The sequence below is a fragment of the Columba livia genome, chromosome 2 (assembly GCF_036013475.1).
Source record: "Columba livia isolate bColLiv1 breed racing homer chromosome 2, bColLiv1.pat.W.v2, whole genome shotgun sequence".
Lineage (NCBI taxonomy): Eukaryota > Metazoa > Chordata > Aves > Columbiformes > Columbidae > Columba > Columba livia.
The window spans coordinates 123975468-123991786 of record NC_088603.1 but is presented as its reverse complement, the minus strand read 5'-3'; the positions used below and the strand labels follow the sequence as shown (position 1 = coordinate 123991786).

Below are 16319 nucleotides of genomic sequence, written 5' to 3'. Positions count from 1 at the left end.
GAAAAAAATAATGAAGAATTTTTACCTGTGGATCTTTGAAATACATTTCATACAGCTGAATGGTCCGCCGGCTTGCTTGACTCCCATGATACACCACCACATTCAACTCTGTCCAGGTACGGAACTCCCTTTCCCAGTTGGGAATTGTGGACAATGGTGCAATAACCAAGAAAGGACCATGGATTCCTTTCAAATATATCTCATAGAGAAACGTAATAGACTGGATAGTCTTTCCCAACCCCATTTCATCTGCTAAAATGCAGTTTCGTCTGAAAACAATAGAAACAGTCTGAATTATTTATTCCTAACTTAGAAGATAGCAAATCAGTAAGAAACTAATGTGAATAAACCAGCAATTTCTAGAACAGCAAGTCTACACTGAAAAGACATCATAATCTTTTGGGATTTTACATAAATGCTATGATTAGTGATGCAATAAACATGGATATATTCATTTTAATGTACCTCTCAGGTTCACATGGGGTAGGAAGGGGCAACAGAGGTGTATACATACAAAAGCATTTGCCACAAGAATCTAACCAAAACATCCACATTTTATGTAACATTATGTTATCCACCCAGAATTAGTTTGTATATAACTACTGCAGCAAAAATGAGACATAAATAATTCTAAAACCTCACTTTAGAAGGTTATTTTAAAAGGTTATTGTTTCAAATAAACTATAAAAGCTTTTCCAAAGCAGAATTCAGCAGTAAGCAATATTTTACGTACGTGTTGTACCAATTGAAAAGAAGCCAGTTTACTCCCTCCAACTGGTATTCCCTGAGTTTGTTATTGTTTTTATACTCCCTGGAACTCTCCGATTTCTTCCAGTCATCGGCGGGAGGTCGCTCCTGTTTCAAATACAGCAAATCCCATTAGTGGTTTCTGAAAGACCACATTACTTTACTATTTTCTAATAAAATCCTCTATACAGAGCCAATTCTTACCACACGCTCCATTTCTGGCTCCCTAGACATCAGTTTCTCAAATTCTTCTATCTTAGCTTGGTCGATGTCTTGCTTGAGCTCCCAAGTGCTGTCTTCATAAGGAAGCGAACACCATTTCACCAGATAATGCATTACAGGCTTTGTTAAGACAAAAATAAGATTACGACGCAATTTAAGAAGAATAAACGCGTAACCATTTTTACAGGAAATCTGCAGGCCTGATACAATTCAAAAAGCTTTACCAGACCTGAATGTCTGAATCAGCCAAAAGGATAAACCAACAGCAGGCTGACACCTTGACAAGCTAACGTAGTAAGATTAGAACGTGGAGAATGTGCAGGCTTACCACCAAAATGAGCACAACACTATGTTCAAAATCACAAAGGTTAAAATAAAATTTAGTAATAAAACCATATTCACTTTCTGACTGTTCCAAATTATACATATTAGCACATACTTAAACAGTGAACTGTTTTTTCTTGTCAGTGCATCAGAAACTTCCCAGCAGGCAACACAAGCACCACCATTCACTGATAGAGCAATATGGAAACACTGTCAGTGAAGCTCCCTATTATTCCAGGACCAAAAAGGAGCTTCCTGGAAGACAAAGTGATCTTGTTCTGCAGAACAAGTCATTAAAAAGTAAGAAACAGTGAATTCAGGGCCTCTTCTGTGACAGTCTAAACAATGCCTAGACTACAATGACATTCAGCTTAAGATTCTTGCAATTTTCATTTAAATTCTGGATCACCTGCACAGACACCATATCTCTACAGTATTAAGTGCCACCTTGCATCTATATATCAGAGGGTTTTTTTAATTGTTGTTGGGAGGAGGGCTTGGGGGTGGGGGGGGGATGTATTTTTTATATATAGGTAACTTGTAACAAGTTCAGAATTCTCACTTTAATCCCTTTATTATAGGGGGAAGCTGCCATATCAGGCAAAATTTTCCCAAATGCATCCTTATCTTCTACACACACATACCATGATAACTTATAAAGTGTTTAATATTTTCACTTTTCTAAACAATAAATTCTGAAACACAATGTCTATATGACTGCAAATGCACTAAAAGCTTTTTTTTACCTCTCCATTATCATCTGTGCTACGCGAAAAATCCAGGATTCGATCAACTTCCACATAATCTGGATTAAAAAGCTCATCATCAATCTGTTCAAGGAGAGAGGTAAAAATATAAAAGATATCTCTATTAGCCCTTCCTAAGGGGAAAAACTATTATATATTTCACCAGGCAGTAATATTTTGGGTCACAGTGACATAGAATTTATATTTGGCAAACTTCAACATGTTAATTGAAATGCTACAATTCAGCAAGATCATTCCCCGTGAGGGAATCAGACTTCTCAGACTTTGTTAACTGGGCCTCTTAATTACTGTGTGAAACCTTTTACTGTGAGAGAATGTTTAAGAATATTTTAAATGAAGTGTGAAATTACAATTCACTAATGAGCAATCGAAAAGGCTTATGGCATGCAATGCATTTAGCATTCTTGAAAACTACAGCTTACAATAAAGAAATTAGAGCCTTGTACACTAAGTGCCTTTGGATTATTTTAACTGCAGGAATCATCTAACTGCTTTGTAAGATTCAAATATTATTATTTCAAAAACAGAGAAAAGACACTGCATGCATTCACAGTCTCTCCAAAACCCATAATTTGATATTTTCTTTCTTATCCCTTCAACAACTTGGGGAATTCTTTTGCATACTAAAGCATTGCGTGTCATCATACACTTTTTAGACCCCTCCAATAGAAAAGGCAGACAAAAGGACTTTAGACTATACAGATATTGATAGCTTTACCTAAACCAGAAACAAACTTCAAGTATTTACAATAACTTGTGACCCGCTTGGAAACAAATTTTTTTAAAAAATTAAAAGAAGCAATTCCAGGCATGTTCAGTTAGAACAGATGGAAGTTTTCAATTTGCAACAGGTTTTGTTCGCATTGAACTAGGCAGTAAAAATAAATAAAAAAATACAGTACCACATGAATCTCTTTTTTTTTCTCAGAAGAAAGCATTTTACTGAAAAGTAAACTTTCAGAAACACAAATCAGCAGATCTGGTCTTTTATTGACAGGACCCCTGCCACACTACTGCTTATGGCTCTAAGTGAAATTAAATTGATGATAAAAAGCTCAGAATCCCTAGTGAGCAGCAGTCCATAACACAGAAAAATGTGATGCATTTTTCTGGCATAATCGGCTCCTGAGAAAAGAGACCTGGTACTGATTCAGTAAGTGTCTTGCTTACAATGCAAACAACTAACCACTTGCTTTAAGAAAAAAAAATATAGTAAAAAGCATACAGTCAGGATAGATCATTTGAGTTTCATAATCTTGCAAGATTTGCATCAAGCATGGTTATACTTCACACCACAATAAATGCTACTGCTATCACACAGCTGTTCAAGATCCTCTGCTTGTATATAGAACAAGAATCCATAAGAATATTCCTTAAATACCTAAAAGAAACAAACAAATAAATCGTACTTCTGAAAGGAATTTGTTTTGGCCCTGTTTTGCCTTAAACCGCTTAATCTTCTGCTGAATTCTCTTGTCTTTGTCCAGCTCTTCCACAGATGCCCACTGACAATGAAGGTAAGAACTAGAAGATGAAACAGAAAATCTTACTCAAAACTATGCTTCCATTGCATCCCCCTATGTATCCGACTAGTATAGCTATATATTTCCAGCACATTGTAGTGCCATGCTTGGAAAACTAGACACTATCTTTTTCATCACACAGGTTATTAACAAATCATCTTTACTGGAAGTAATTATACTTACTAATGAAGAAACTTGTCAGAAAATTAATACAACTCCAACTCAAAATTTAAATAGATACCCCGTACATTTAGTATTTGGCACAAGGCTAAGATGATTTTATGGGGCATACTTAACACATAATTACTACACATTTATAATGAATGTCACTATTTAACAACATATTCTAGTAAAAAGCAGGTTTTTGAGAAGTTAAAAACATGCAAACATTTTAAATACTAACATGCTATACACTGTTTGTTGTGAGAAAGCATTGTAATTAAAAATTGTACATGAGTCAGCTGAAGTTTTAACACTGATAGAAAGAAAGACCCTTGTAAATGCAGTTCCATGGTAATAATTCATCTTTAAGAAAATACAAGGTAAGGAAGAGCATCTCTGCCAAAATGACTAGTTCTACTTTATGAATTTAGAGTCTTCCAAAAGTTATGTTGCTAACAAGTCCAAGACATGAATAGTTAATACAAAAATTACATGCCAGTATAATAAAACTAAACAAAGCATAATTAAGCTATTAAACATCATGTGATAATCAATATAGTGCAAAAGGTACAAAGGTGGCAGCATATTTAAAGTCGACCATCTGCAGTTAGCGACAAGAAACCCACTTTAAGTGAATTTGTGTCTTTCGGATGGAAAATTAAACAATTAAATTTAGCAATTAAATTAACAATTAAAATTAAACAAGATATGCTATTTTTCTAAAAGAAAAATGAGCTTATCCAGTTGTGAAGTAATACTACTTTAAATTCTGATTGCATTGCAGTTTCATAGCCCAGAAGTGAAATATACTGCTCTCACCACTGTTACATCCCTCTTACACAGGGGCAGCTATTTGCTGGAATATCGGGAGCCAATTTGCATGTTACCTTAAGACATTTTGTTGAACACAAATTTTGCTTTTGAAACAACGCTAAGGGTTATTTCTGTGTAGCTTGCAGGTACGTTACTTTATGGTTGCACTTAGAGCTACACAGCTACCTAAGTACGTGCTCATGAACCTGCATGCATAATAAGCCCTAGATTAAAGTCTTTAATAGCAATTTCACCTATGGATTTCATTCTGGATAGAACACGAATTAAGATGACACTATCAAATCCAGTACCTCCAGTGCAAGGTATTTCCCTGTTTATTTAAAGTTGTTGGACAGTAACAGCTGTATCATTAACAAAACCAGTTTTAAAACTATCTGGAAGTTACATGATCTTAAAATAGTCAAACCTATAACTTTACTTACAAGTTTTTGTACTTTACATAGAATTCCTCTATTTCCACCTCCTCTCCGCTCTCCATCTATAAGAAAAAGATTGTTGAAACGTGAATCAAACCACTAAACTGCCCACTTTAGTTAATGATTAACATTAACCAAAATACAGAATACGGTCCCCACACAGAGAGACAAGTGGAGGTGTAGGAAAGCGTTTGTGGGGGGAGGACATGGGTCAGGAGTTTCCTCCAGCAGCTTACCCAAGTACATACTGCACTGCTTACTACAACTTCCAAGACATGAATCATTTGAACTCCTCCCTAACCACATGCAGCTTCATTCACAACCTCACCCCAAATCTGGCTTTCTGCCAAACCCACAGTGTTAAGTAGAAGCCAAGTGTACCATTTTCTCAGGCAGCAGCCAATTAGCAACTGCACTCCTGAATGCCATATGTATTATTTTTGGCTGGCTCATGGCAACTTTACATTGTGGGTTTTGTAATGTTTTAAAAAAGGGTTTTAAAGGGGGTTTATTCCTCCATATAGTTAATAACTCCAAACAAGAAGCCATATAAAACTAAACCTTATACCTCTGCTAGAATTTTAGTGCATCAGTGTTCATGGCTTTAGTTTTACTCAATGGTGCAATTAAATTCACTCAGGCAAGATGTCTCACATGCAGAGCAGCCAAATTAAATTAACACCCAAAAACTACATTTAAAGCAAGGTTAAAGTTGTGATATAAACCAGCAAAACCAAGGGCATTCAGTGCTAAGGGTTGAGACTACCCTTAACTCATCCCTAGTGCCCAAGTATTGCATAACATATGGCATGTAATACTTTGTTGAATTGCTCCTGAACCCAGCCATAGGACAAACTAAGGACAGTGCACCAGGCACGCATTTAGAATTCAGTTTATGTCACAACATTAGCGGTTTGTGTTTACTAATGAATTTTGGAACAATTTTAAACAGAGGAAGATTTTCTGTTTGACATACTCCATCAGGGACAACAACAGCTGTAATAAATAGTGTATGTAGTGCTAAAAAGAGAAAACAACCCCTGTAAAAGTCAACATCTTCCAGATTTTTTTAATATATATATATTTATTAATATATACACACGACAAGGGAGAGACAAAAAAAAATATATACATATAAAAGAGAGACTACACTGAAGATAGAAGATGAATTATCTTCCAAATTCTCTCAAAAGAAAAGTTGCTGGCCAGACATTACTTCCATAGCAGCACAATTAAAGAACAGTAGCAGCTGCATTAAAGTCTGTTCTAGCACAGCAAAGTTAATGCATTCCTAATCCCTGATCTACGAAGTCCTCCCTCTCTTCCAGACTAGCAAGGGATTTCATAATTTTAGTGTTTATATCACTCCAGTACAGTCTGCTTGTGTTCCTTTCTAGAGAGAGGAGCAACAATAGCTTCCACCTAGTCGTCCCTGAAGAAACAGAAGGAGATAAGGTATCCCTGGTGCCACTTCCTGGTCTTCTTGAGTCCTCTAAACTGTCATGGAAGAAGCTTCTCTGTCACTTACAAAAATACCGTCAAAAGAAGGCATCTGAAGACCATTAAGATTTTTTTTTTTAAAACAAAAAAAACTACAAGGGAGTATTTCCCAAGAAAGCGTTCACATTTAGACATCAAAACTGTATTAATTTTTTTGTAAGTATTAAAAAAAATAGCTATCTCATTATCTGAATCTGATTTTTGCCTGAGGGTAGTGAATAATCTGTAAGAAGTAATCCCTAATTTTAAAACATTAACTTTTAATTTTCTGAAATACATTATGGCCAAATCTCTTTGAATAGTTTTAAAGCAGAATCCTTTCAAATACATCAATCTTATGACAACATGTTTAAACCCCTTCATATAACAGTTTTGTATTAGCCAGTTTAACTCCCCTCAACAGCATTTCAGTCAAGTGTATTTTCTGTCAACTGCAAACTTAATTTAAAACACAAATCTTGATAAATCCTGTAACTAATGAGTAAAATGTATTCTTGTATTGCCTGATAGGTAATAACTGGCCTATGTTATTATATATTCTATGAGTGTGCAGCAATGATTCACCTAAAAAAAAAAAGTACTTGGGAAGAAAGTATTTCTTAAACGTTACTCTGGCATTCACACTTAAGGCCAAAAAAAAAATAAAATTCTTATGAAGTTACAATCACCAGCACACAATAGGGTTTAACTATACATCAGTCTAGGATATAGAAGACAGAAGTTTATGCCTCTGACATTCACTATCCAACTCCCACTACACCTATGTTTACATTGACCAGATAAAAAGGTGAGACGGGACATTTATGCAAAATTTTCCCAAAACTAATTACACAGAAGCCCTAAAATACCTCATGGCAGACTTGGGCAACACAGAACACTTTGAATTATCATTGCCCAGGTGCAACCATAATTGACAATCTGATTCGCAGTCTCTGCAGATCATTGTGTGAATAAATGACCCCTTCCATCAAGCAAACGCTTCAAGAGCACATAGTCCTGTACTGCCACTGACACACAACTGATACAGTAACACCTGCTAACACAAAAGTTACCTGAGCAAGCCACCTAAAAAAAAGGAAAAAACACACACAAAAAACCACTACCAACAACAACAAAAAAAAACCCCACACACATACATAAAAAATCCAACCAACCCCAAACCAACCAGAAATACCAACTGCTAGAAAAACAGCAGGCAGAACACACTAATAACAGGTGCAAAGAAACACATAAAAACTAATCACCTCAAGGGATACACTGTCAACTAATCAGAAGAGATAAAGAGATGTCAGCATTTGTGCACAGTTCAATTCGATCTGATTCTCACCATGTATTGGTAGGCAAAAAGAAAAATTCAGATGTGTAACATGCAGGTATATCATTCTACAACTCCACGTTTCCATAGCACATGCTGTTTGTGGTGAATAGCATATTTAGTTCTAGGCATTCCTTTTCAAAGTTAAAGAAGAGAAATTCAAAGGGGATCGAAGATGGTCAAGAGAATAATTAGAAAAATGAAAACTTTCCACATAGAAACTGAGGATGTGATGAAACATGATGGTTTGGAAAGAGAGTGATACATAACACTTAAAAATGTTTGCAAGTACAGTGCTACATCATATCTGCTAACTCCAAAGCTAGACTAAAGCTAGTTCTGAGAAACCCAGCATAATTTTATGATAAGAATACTGCTCCAAAAGCACGTTCATTATCTAATGTCCTTTACTTGAATGCAACATCTTTGTTACAGCCTAATCCACTGTAAGGTTTCCTAGTGAAGCCTTTCCTCATGTTTATTTTATGGACTGGCCCTGATCGCAGCAATTTTACTTTGATTAGTAATCTAACAACCAGGGTTTTGATGACGTTAGTAAGAGTGTAAAAGACCTTTAATAAAAGCACAGTTGGATACTTCAGATGTTAAATATTAACATCATGATTTTTTTTTTTTTTTTAAGTTTGGAGAGGAGAGGGTAAGGGAGAAGAGTAAGGAAAGAAGAGACACCCCTCAAACCTGCAAATACAATCCATAAAAAACATTAAAGAAAGAGCTCAAAATAGAGCCTGCCTCCAGCAGAGCTTGCAATCAAAGACATGTAGGCAGCAGACCAACCACTTCCCACAAACTGCAGCAAAATACATACTCCCCATGAGTAATCACACCTTTGTTTGCAGGGGAGAGCAAGAAGAGAAGAATAATTGGTGAAAAACAGCTTCCAATGTAAAGACATTTATGAAAAGACCACATTCTCCTCTCCTGCCTAGTAGACCATCAGGACAACTAATTACCGAGTTTATATTACATGAAGTTTATCTGAAAAATAAGCCTATGGTTTGAACTACAAAATATAGCTCAAGACTTCAAAAAAAGCCCTAGAGGTTTTGTGCTGTGGAAACTGCAGAAACGGGTCAAATTCAATCACAGCCAGTCATGACATCGCATGAATTTAGGTTTAAAAAGTTGTTAATGATGTAATGACAGTAGTAATAAAATTACCGGGGAAAAAACAAAACAAAACCACCAACCAACCAAACACATCACCAAAAAACACACCACCAAAAACTAATGAAAAAAAAAAAAAAAAAGACACAGCATTAAAAAAAAATTTAAAAATCCATTAATAAAGGCAACTTTCCCTCCTCCCATTTGGAATTTAACACTTCAAGGAAAAGAAGTATTTCTGTTTACCTAAGATCAACACGGGTATCATATTAATCAGACAGTTTTCAGCCCCACTGCAGTACAAGTCAGAAAATGGGCTACACAAAAGAGTCTATAAAATATAACATTGCCCTTTTTGGCACAAGTTCTTTTCTACTTCCTACACAGAATTTTTAACAATTTGGAAGTGTAAAGGTCAATCAAGTTGTGAAGCAGATTAGAAGAGCCTGTAAGCAAAGAAGAACATAACTAGCAACCATGACAGAATTAAGAGAACCACACTTCACTAAAGAGAATGCTTCTTTCACCATCTTGGTGTAGTGACAAGGAAGATATTAACCACCCGTATATGTAACATCCTTGATTGCATGTAAAGTTGTTTTTTGGGTGCTAGGCACAACCACTATCAACAGATGGAAAAATTATGGGCAAGATTTTTTCTTTATTACGAAAGGCAGAAACTCGGGATGCAGGAGAATTCTCACACTCCTCAAACTCCCATGAAACACCACTCTGCAGCAAAGAGCACCACAGATTTCACCCAGGTATGTATATTTGCAAAAATCAAAATTCTCATCTGAAAAAAATGCGAAGTATGAGTAGAAGACTAAACAAATAATCTGGTTTATGCATGTCTATTCAAAAGCATGTTAAATACCACCTGAAGACACTTTCAGAGAACCTCTATACAATAAAACAGTTTTTGAATTTGGAATATCCAAGGTATTTTAAGAATAGGGACTTCAGCACAAATTTAAAAAATAAATAAATAAATAAATAAATAAATAAATAAATAAATAAATGGGGGAAAGGGTTTTGTTCTGTTTTACCTTTTTCTTGACTGAACGGCTACTCATGATTTTCTCCACAACAGGACCTTCAGCATCAGCAGATTCCTGCATCATAAATACCATACAAGAGTTATGGGAGCACATCTTCATTACTTAAAGACTTCTTTCATTAGAAAAACTTCAGGTTGTTGTGTTTGTTTTTTTAAATAGGAGCTTAATACACATGAGAATTTGGAAGATCCAAATAGATTTAATATCACAACCAAGTACTTAAAGTTACTTGTTGAAGAACATTTTTAAGAGCTAATACAACTCCAGCTCTCTCATTTAGGGTGTTATGGACAGACACACAGATATAATCACATGGGCAGTTCACCTGTCCTAAAGTAACAGACTTTCAGTACCATACAGTCTAAATATTAGAAGATGTTCAAAAACCCTAACTGGCTACGGAAGTGTCCACACAACAGCTATCAAAATTGCCTGCAAATCTCTATTACATTAATTCACTGTTATAACTACAGACAAACCCACCAAATTCTCCTTCTGATAAGACACAATTAACAATGGAGATCACATACAGTATTTCACAGGGCTCAACAAATTGCCAAATGAAATACCAAAGAACACATATGTATTCTCCAATAGGTCATCAGTTAGTTAAGTGAAGTAGTTCTTTGAAAAAGCACTACGAAACAATGAGATTGTTACAACAGTCATTCCTACATTATTACTCCTCATCTTATTCAAACTATTTTATCCATCATTTACATTGCACAGAGAATAAAGTGTACCCTGCTGGGTACTACAAGGCAGTAATTTCATAAAGGGGTTCTTATGGTGCCTAGCAGCAGGGGAGAAGCTTGAGTGGTTTATTAAAGTCACAGAAGCCAGACCACTGAATTCACAGAAATAAATTCAAGGCTCCTAGCAGTCCAGTTTAGGTTTCCTTTAGGCAGAGACCATTAATTTCCAAACTACGTATCAGCAGCTTGTAAATAACGCCATGAACTAATGTATTTTTTTTTTCTACGTAAATAGCTAATGCCTTTTGGCACACTGTGCCAACCATGGATGAATGTCATTCAGGAAAAGGGCCTGTATTTGAACTCTGAATGGCGCAGTTACAGCCACCTTTCCAGTCCACTCGTATCTGACCTGTTGCTCTGACTGAGAAGTATTTGAAGGAGAGTCTCTTCCAGCAGCATCAGCATCATCAGCCTCCTCATCTGAAATCTTGAACTCCAGGTCTTCCGTATAACGCTTCCTCTTCACCTGCCTGCTGGAGCGTCGCTTCTAAACAGAAAGCATTTATATTTTTGGTGAGAAACAACACTGATAAGCAGCAGAATAACTGAGAAAACTTCTGTGTTTCTCCAATACACTAGCGTGTAGAGAATGCTATTATTTTTACAGCACCCTGGTAGAAATAGTGGAATCAAGACATGACTATTGTAAATCCCTGCCTGTTAGCTGCTCTTAAATTTTGTAAAAACAAACCAAACCAAACAAAAAATAATTTCATGCTTGTTCTGAATTGGAAAGTGGGTTTTTTTGGTGTTTTTTTTTGTTTGTTTTTTCAGCATTACTAAACCACATTAGAAAATGAGAAAGCGTATCTCGGACAGCAATTAAAAACTAAGAAGTTGCACCTCTCAGTTTGCATCTACGACAAACTTTGACAGATGGCCAATGCAGGAACCAAACACCACCTTTCTGCAGCACAGGCCACAGTGTTGCTAAGCAGTGACAACATGCTTTCTTGCTCTCCCCATCCGCCCAGTTGTACCCAGATTATCTTGAAGGGGAAATACAATGAAATACGATTTCCTCACTCCACTGACCCAGCGCTGTCCAGAAAGACATCCTGCAGCACCGCATGGGAAAAAAACCCCAAACAGAGGAGAATGAAAAACTTGAACCACCCCAAACTGAAAATTTAGTTTCTGTGTCCCCATATCCTCATCTCCAGAATGAGAGAAAGCTTCAAAGAAGCTGCAGAAAACAATCTTTAAGATACACAAGCATGCAATTTGACAGAATTTCCAACTTGATGCTCAGTGCCAGACACAATTTTCTGCAACAATAAAATTCAAATTCCCAGATAGTCTGCATCAGGCTCTATATTTTTGAAAATCTGAGAGCATATGGTGTTGAAGGAAACAATCAACTGAACATCAAGTATCTCAATGGACTGATGTATGTAATAAAAACATTATACTGAATATTAACTGTTACAAAAATCTTTTTGAATTGATACACTACTTATTTTTATATCTTTCTCAGCTTAACACATCTTCACCAGTACATGCAAATACTTATGTAGCTTGTTTAACAGATCTATCAACCTGGGTCCCTCAATATACAAAGTCAAATATTTACTTTCAGATAGTTAATCATACTTTTTAAAACACAAATATCTGATGTACTTCAGAAAATTAGAAATTCTTTAACTGGAAATGAAATTTTTGAGCAAAGGTTAAGTTTACCTCACCCTTTTAAACAATGGTGACGTGGCTTCTACCTTTAACACAGTAACTTACAGGGGTTCCCACAGAACTGTAACAGTATTTTTATATTTGAAAACAGATTCCACTTGGCAAATTTGCATCATCATTTCCATAATCACTGATGGGAAAATACCAATTTTCTTTTGGCTCAATAGGTAAGTCTTACCATTACTTTTGGTGCCAAAAGTATCTTCTTCCATTTCGCTATTAGAAAGCATACCTTTTTAGGTATGATGGTAATCCTCTATTTTATTTTTATTGTCTTGGTTAGCTTCCTGTTTCCTCTAATATCCACATGAGGCTTTGCAATAGTTATGCACTGTTGTCAAAAAATGTGCATACGTTTACCTGCACCAGATTATGTTTTACTCATTAACTGATCTGTAAGTGGAAAGGTGAATAATAGGTTTGATAACGGAATATAGAAAATCTCAATGGTAACACACAAGTTACCAAAGCATCACTTCATGTGTTACTACATAGTATCATTACAGAAGACTCAGTATTTAAAACTAAGAATGAAATGGTGTTTTAGACAACTACATAATACCAATCCCAGTTGGGAAATGTATAACAAGTTTATTAATTCTAGCTGTTCTAGCGTATAGGGTTGTAACCCTTCCCTAAGTTTATGCAAAAACATGTGAGTGCAGTATAACATGCACAGTGTGAGGAAGTATCAAGAGAACAAAATTTACCTGAAATACTTTATAATATTTAATTAAAAAGTGATGCAAATACCCTGACACTGGTTCTTAGAGAAAAAAAAAAACAAAACTTCAAATGTAAAGTTCATTACCCAATTGAGTGTCACAAAGTTTTGTCCCACTAAAACAAAAACAAGCAACCACGCATATATATTGAAGTGTAGACAATATAGAATCATCCGCAAATGAACCCAAAAAAAACATAAGCTCCAAATTTTCTTCTACAACTTTTGTCAGCACTATTAATCAGGCTTAGAGAAATTTGTGGCACAGGACAGAAAACTCATTCTTCCAAGATGTTAATGTTTGCACGGTGTAACTCAGCTTTTGTAAGTCATTATACATGGTTTACATGAAACAGGAATAACACTCTGTTGCTGTTGCTTTTGTTTTTAATTGCTTGCATTTCACTATGCTCTTCATCCTTCTGGAAAACAGTAAGAAGAGAGGCATTAACCACATCTGCCAACCTCTTCACCAGGCTGCTTTGACCATTTTTAAGTGATCACCAGTCTCAGCATCTCTCCTAACTGGAAGCAAAACATCCACAAGCTGATGTGCAATGGATGAATGCCATGGATTTCAGTAATACCAGCATGACTATTTAGGAGTCCATACTTTCCCCATCACAATTTGCCTCTACCCCTTCATGAGGGAATTCTTGTTTTTAATGCCCACTCTGAACACAGCCAGCAGAAGCAAGGCAGCTGACCACTTCTTAACAGGGCTAATAACAAAACACACAGCAGTTGTTATATATGCTACTTCTACTTTCACATCTTCTTTATATGAAATAAAGTCTGGACAGCAAGAAATACGTGTGCAGTGGCCAAGAGAAATTATCAATGTTCGCCAATGACTGGCAGTCCTGCAGAAAGGCCCTTTGACCACTGAAGCAGTGTAGTCACAAGTCCCCAACACGCACATTTCTCATGTTCTGCTTTGTCATGTCTTATTCTCGATTTCAGAAGGTTTGCAAAGCCAATGCAAGAAGAAACACAAGGCTTGTAAGCAAGACCTCGCAATGGTACACTCAGTCTACAGAGCAGAAAATTCAGCACCGCAATTGCAACAGTGACAGAAGAGAACATGTGAAAACTCAGCAGCACCGTACACATATCTGCAGGTAACAAGACTGCAAAGCAAAATTATGATGAAGAGTACTTGTTTTAGTAAAATATTCACCACAGTGATTTCCAGTTCTCATTTTCTTCATGTGTCATTCTGAACGACACAGAAAAATACCCAAATACCTTTTTTTCTGACGGTGAGAACTGCTGTTTTATGAATCTAAATTGTCAAAAGCTACATTGAAGGACAGCATTACCTGAACCCCTGGGTCATCTTCGTCTTCAGGATGAGGTGATGGTGGTGGGGTTTTTTCCAAATCTGAATTTTCAGAACCTTCCTTTCCCTTGTTCACCTTTTTCTTCGCAGCACTAGTTTCTGATTCTGATTTCTTGTTACTGAAACAGAGGTATTTGTTAATCAGTACTTATACTGATGTAAGCAAATGTAAGCAAAATGTGCTTAACAAAATAGCTAATCTGCAAAACGTTTGTTTTCAGTGACTTCATTATTTTCAACTGCCCTCCTCATTTAAGAATTTAAACATAAACATAAAATCAATTATGCTTGGGCCATCATTATAAATTTCCTATTCCTTAAGAATGGACACCTTTCTGCTTTCCTTCAAGATTTTAGACATTGAGACTGAACATGTATTTAACAAGAAACTAAAAATTGAGACTGGAAAGAAAGAGCTGCTCTCTTCAGAAACTGCGCTTGCTGAAAGTGGTGTTTGGGCGACCTGACACATGTGAAGAGAAACAGGATTACATGTGCACTTGATACTAAACTATGCGGACTAGGTGAACAGAGCCAGAGGAAGTGTTACCAAAACAAAGGATCGAATGAGAAAATTACTTTCTTCTACCATCCCTGCTACTTCCAAGCAGGAAAGGTGCTTTCGTGTCAGCTCTGAGGGCATGCTAGAGCCTCAACACATGCAATTGCAGCTTGTATGGGGGCAGAAAAAGCACTCAGCTGGTATTTCAGCATCTGCACAATACTAGAAAGCTACATCTACTGATGGCAGAGGAAGGTTTTGAGGACTGTTTCTCCCCCTCCTTCCCCAAGGAAACATTTGCCACCTGAGGAGCTGGGACCACCTCTCTCCAACTGCACTCCAAGGCCTGAAAATGGGTGAAGACACACGTATAAAAATGCAGCTTTAAATACATCATCATGAAATTACTGAGATGACCTTCAGCATCCCGGGGGTCAAATTTTTAAATGGCAACAAAAGAACTGATGGTACAAGTTAGTAATTTTAAACACCTTTACCCTTTGAGTCTCACCAGTCTTTTTTCCCCCTCTGTGGTCAACCCACCCTGGCCCGTTACCCATTTGACAGGCTGGTTGTAGAAAGTTGCTGAGATGTTGAAGAGCAAGAGTTGTGTGCTGGTACCTGACAAACGGCAAGGACAGGCCACCAAACAGCGTGACAGGCACTTTTATACTGCTTCTGCACCCTCAACGTTTTATTTTCATCCCCTTGACGCTGCCTGTGGTTTGTTTTTCCTTCATAATCCCCAGCCTTGTAACCTCCCAAACACACACCAGCTTTAAGCATGTTCATTTCAATCAGAGCATTGGCCCACTGAAGGTGTAATTTAAAATCCGCAGAAACATGGTTACATGTCACTTCGGGACGGGAGACAATTCGGTTGTGGTATTGTTCTCTTTTGCAGCCTGTGTTTAAACTTGTGTTGACTTTAAATTAAAAAGTGAAATTTACAAGTGAAAAGAGTGGGAGTTTTGGAAATGAGTTTGTAGTCGTGAAATTACAGGGCGTGACACAGCTTTCCTCTCAAAAAAAAAAAAAAAATAGAAAAATATTAGGGAAAAACAGGAAAACACCTCAAACTGTGACAATTAAAAAAAGGAGGGGAAAAAAGGGGGAAAGGGGGGGGAAGGGGGGAAAAAGAAGGGAGGGGGAAAAAAAGGGGGGGGAAGGGGAAAAAAAAGGGGGGGGAAGGGGAAAAAAAAGGGGGGGAAGGGGAAAAAAAAGGGGGGGGAAGGGGAAAAAAAAGGGGGGGGAAGGGGAAAAAAAAGGGGGGGGAAGGGGAAAAAAAAGGGGGGGGAAGGGGAA

The 16319-nt window shown here is 36.8% G+C and overlaps 1 protein-coding gene across 6 annotated transcripts in view; it reads right to left on the bottom strand.

The window, feature by feature from the left end:
• CHD7 (chromodomain helicase DNA binding protein 7) overlaps positions 1-16319 on the bottom strand; it is a 132153-nt gene that overhangs the window by 35160 nt on the left and 80674 nt on the right. For all 6 annotated transcript variants that reach the window (XM_065053626.1, XM_065053625.1, XM_065053630.1 and 3 more), the window contains 9 exons: positions 14493-14631; positions 11107-11244; positions 9988-10053; positions 5002-5057; positions 3470-3584; positions 2040-2123; positions 952-1089; positions 734-855; positions 26-269 (listed from right to left, as the gene is read on the bottom strand). In XM_065053626.1, the coding sequence (XP_064909698.1) occupies positions 26-269; positions 734-855; positions 952-1089; positions 2040-2123; positions 3470-3584; positions 5002-5057; positions 9988-10053; positions 11107-11244; positions 14493-14631 (1102 nt within the window). The remainder of the gene's footprint in view (positions 1-25; positions 270-733; positions 856-951; positions 1090-2039; positions 2124-3469; positions 3585-5001; positions 5058-9987; positions 10054-11106; positions 11245-14492; positions 14632-16319) is intronic.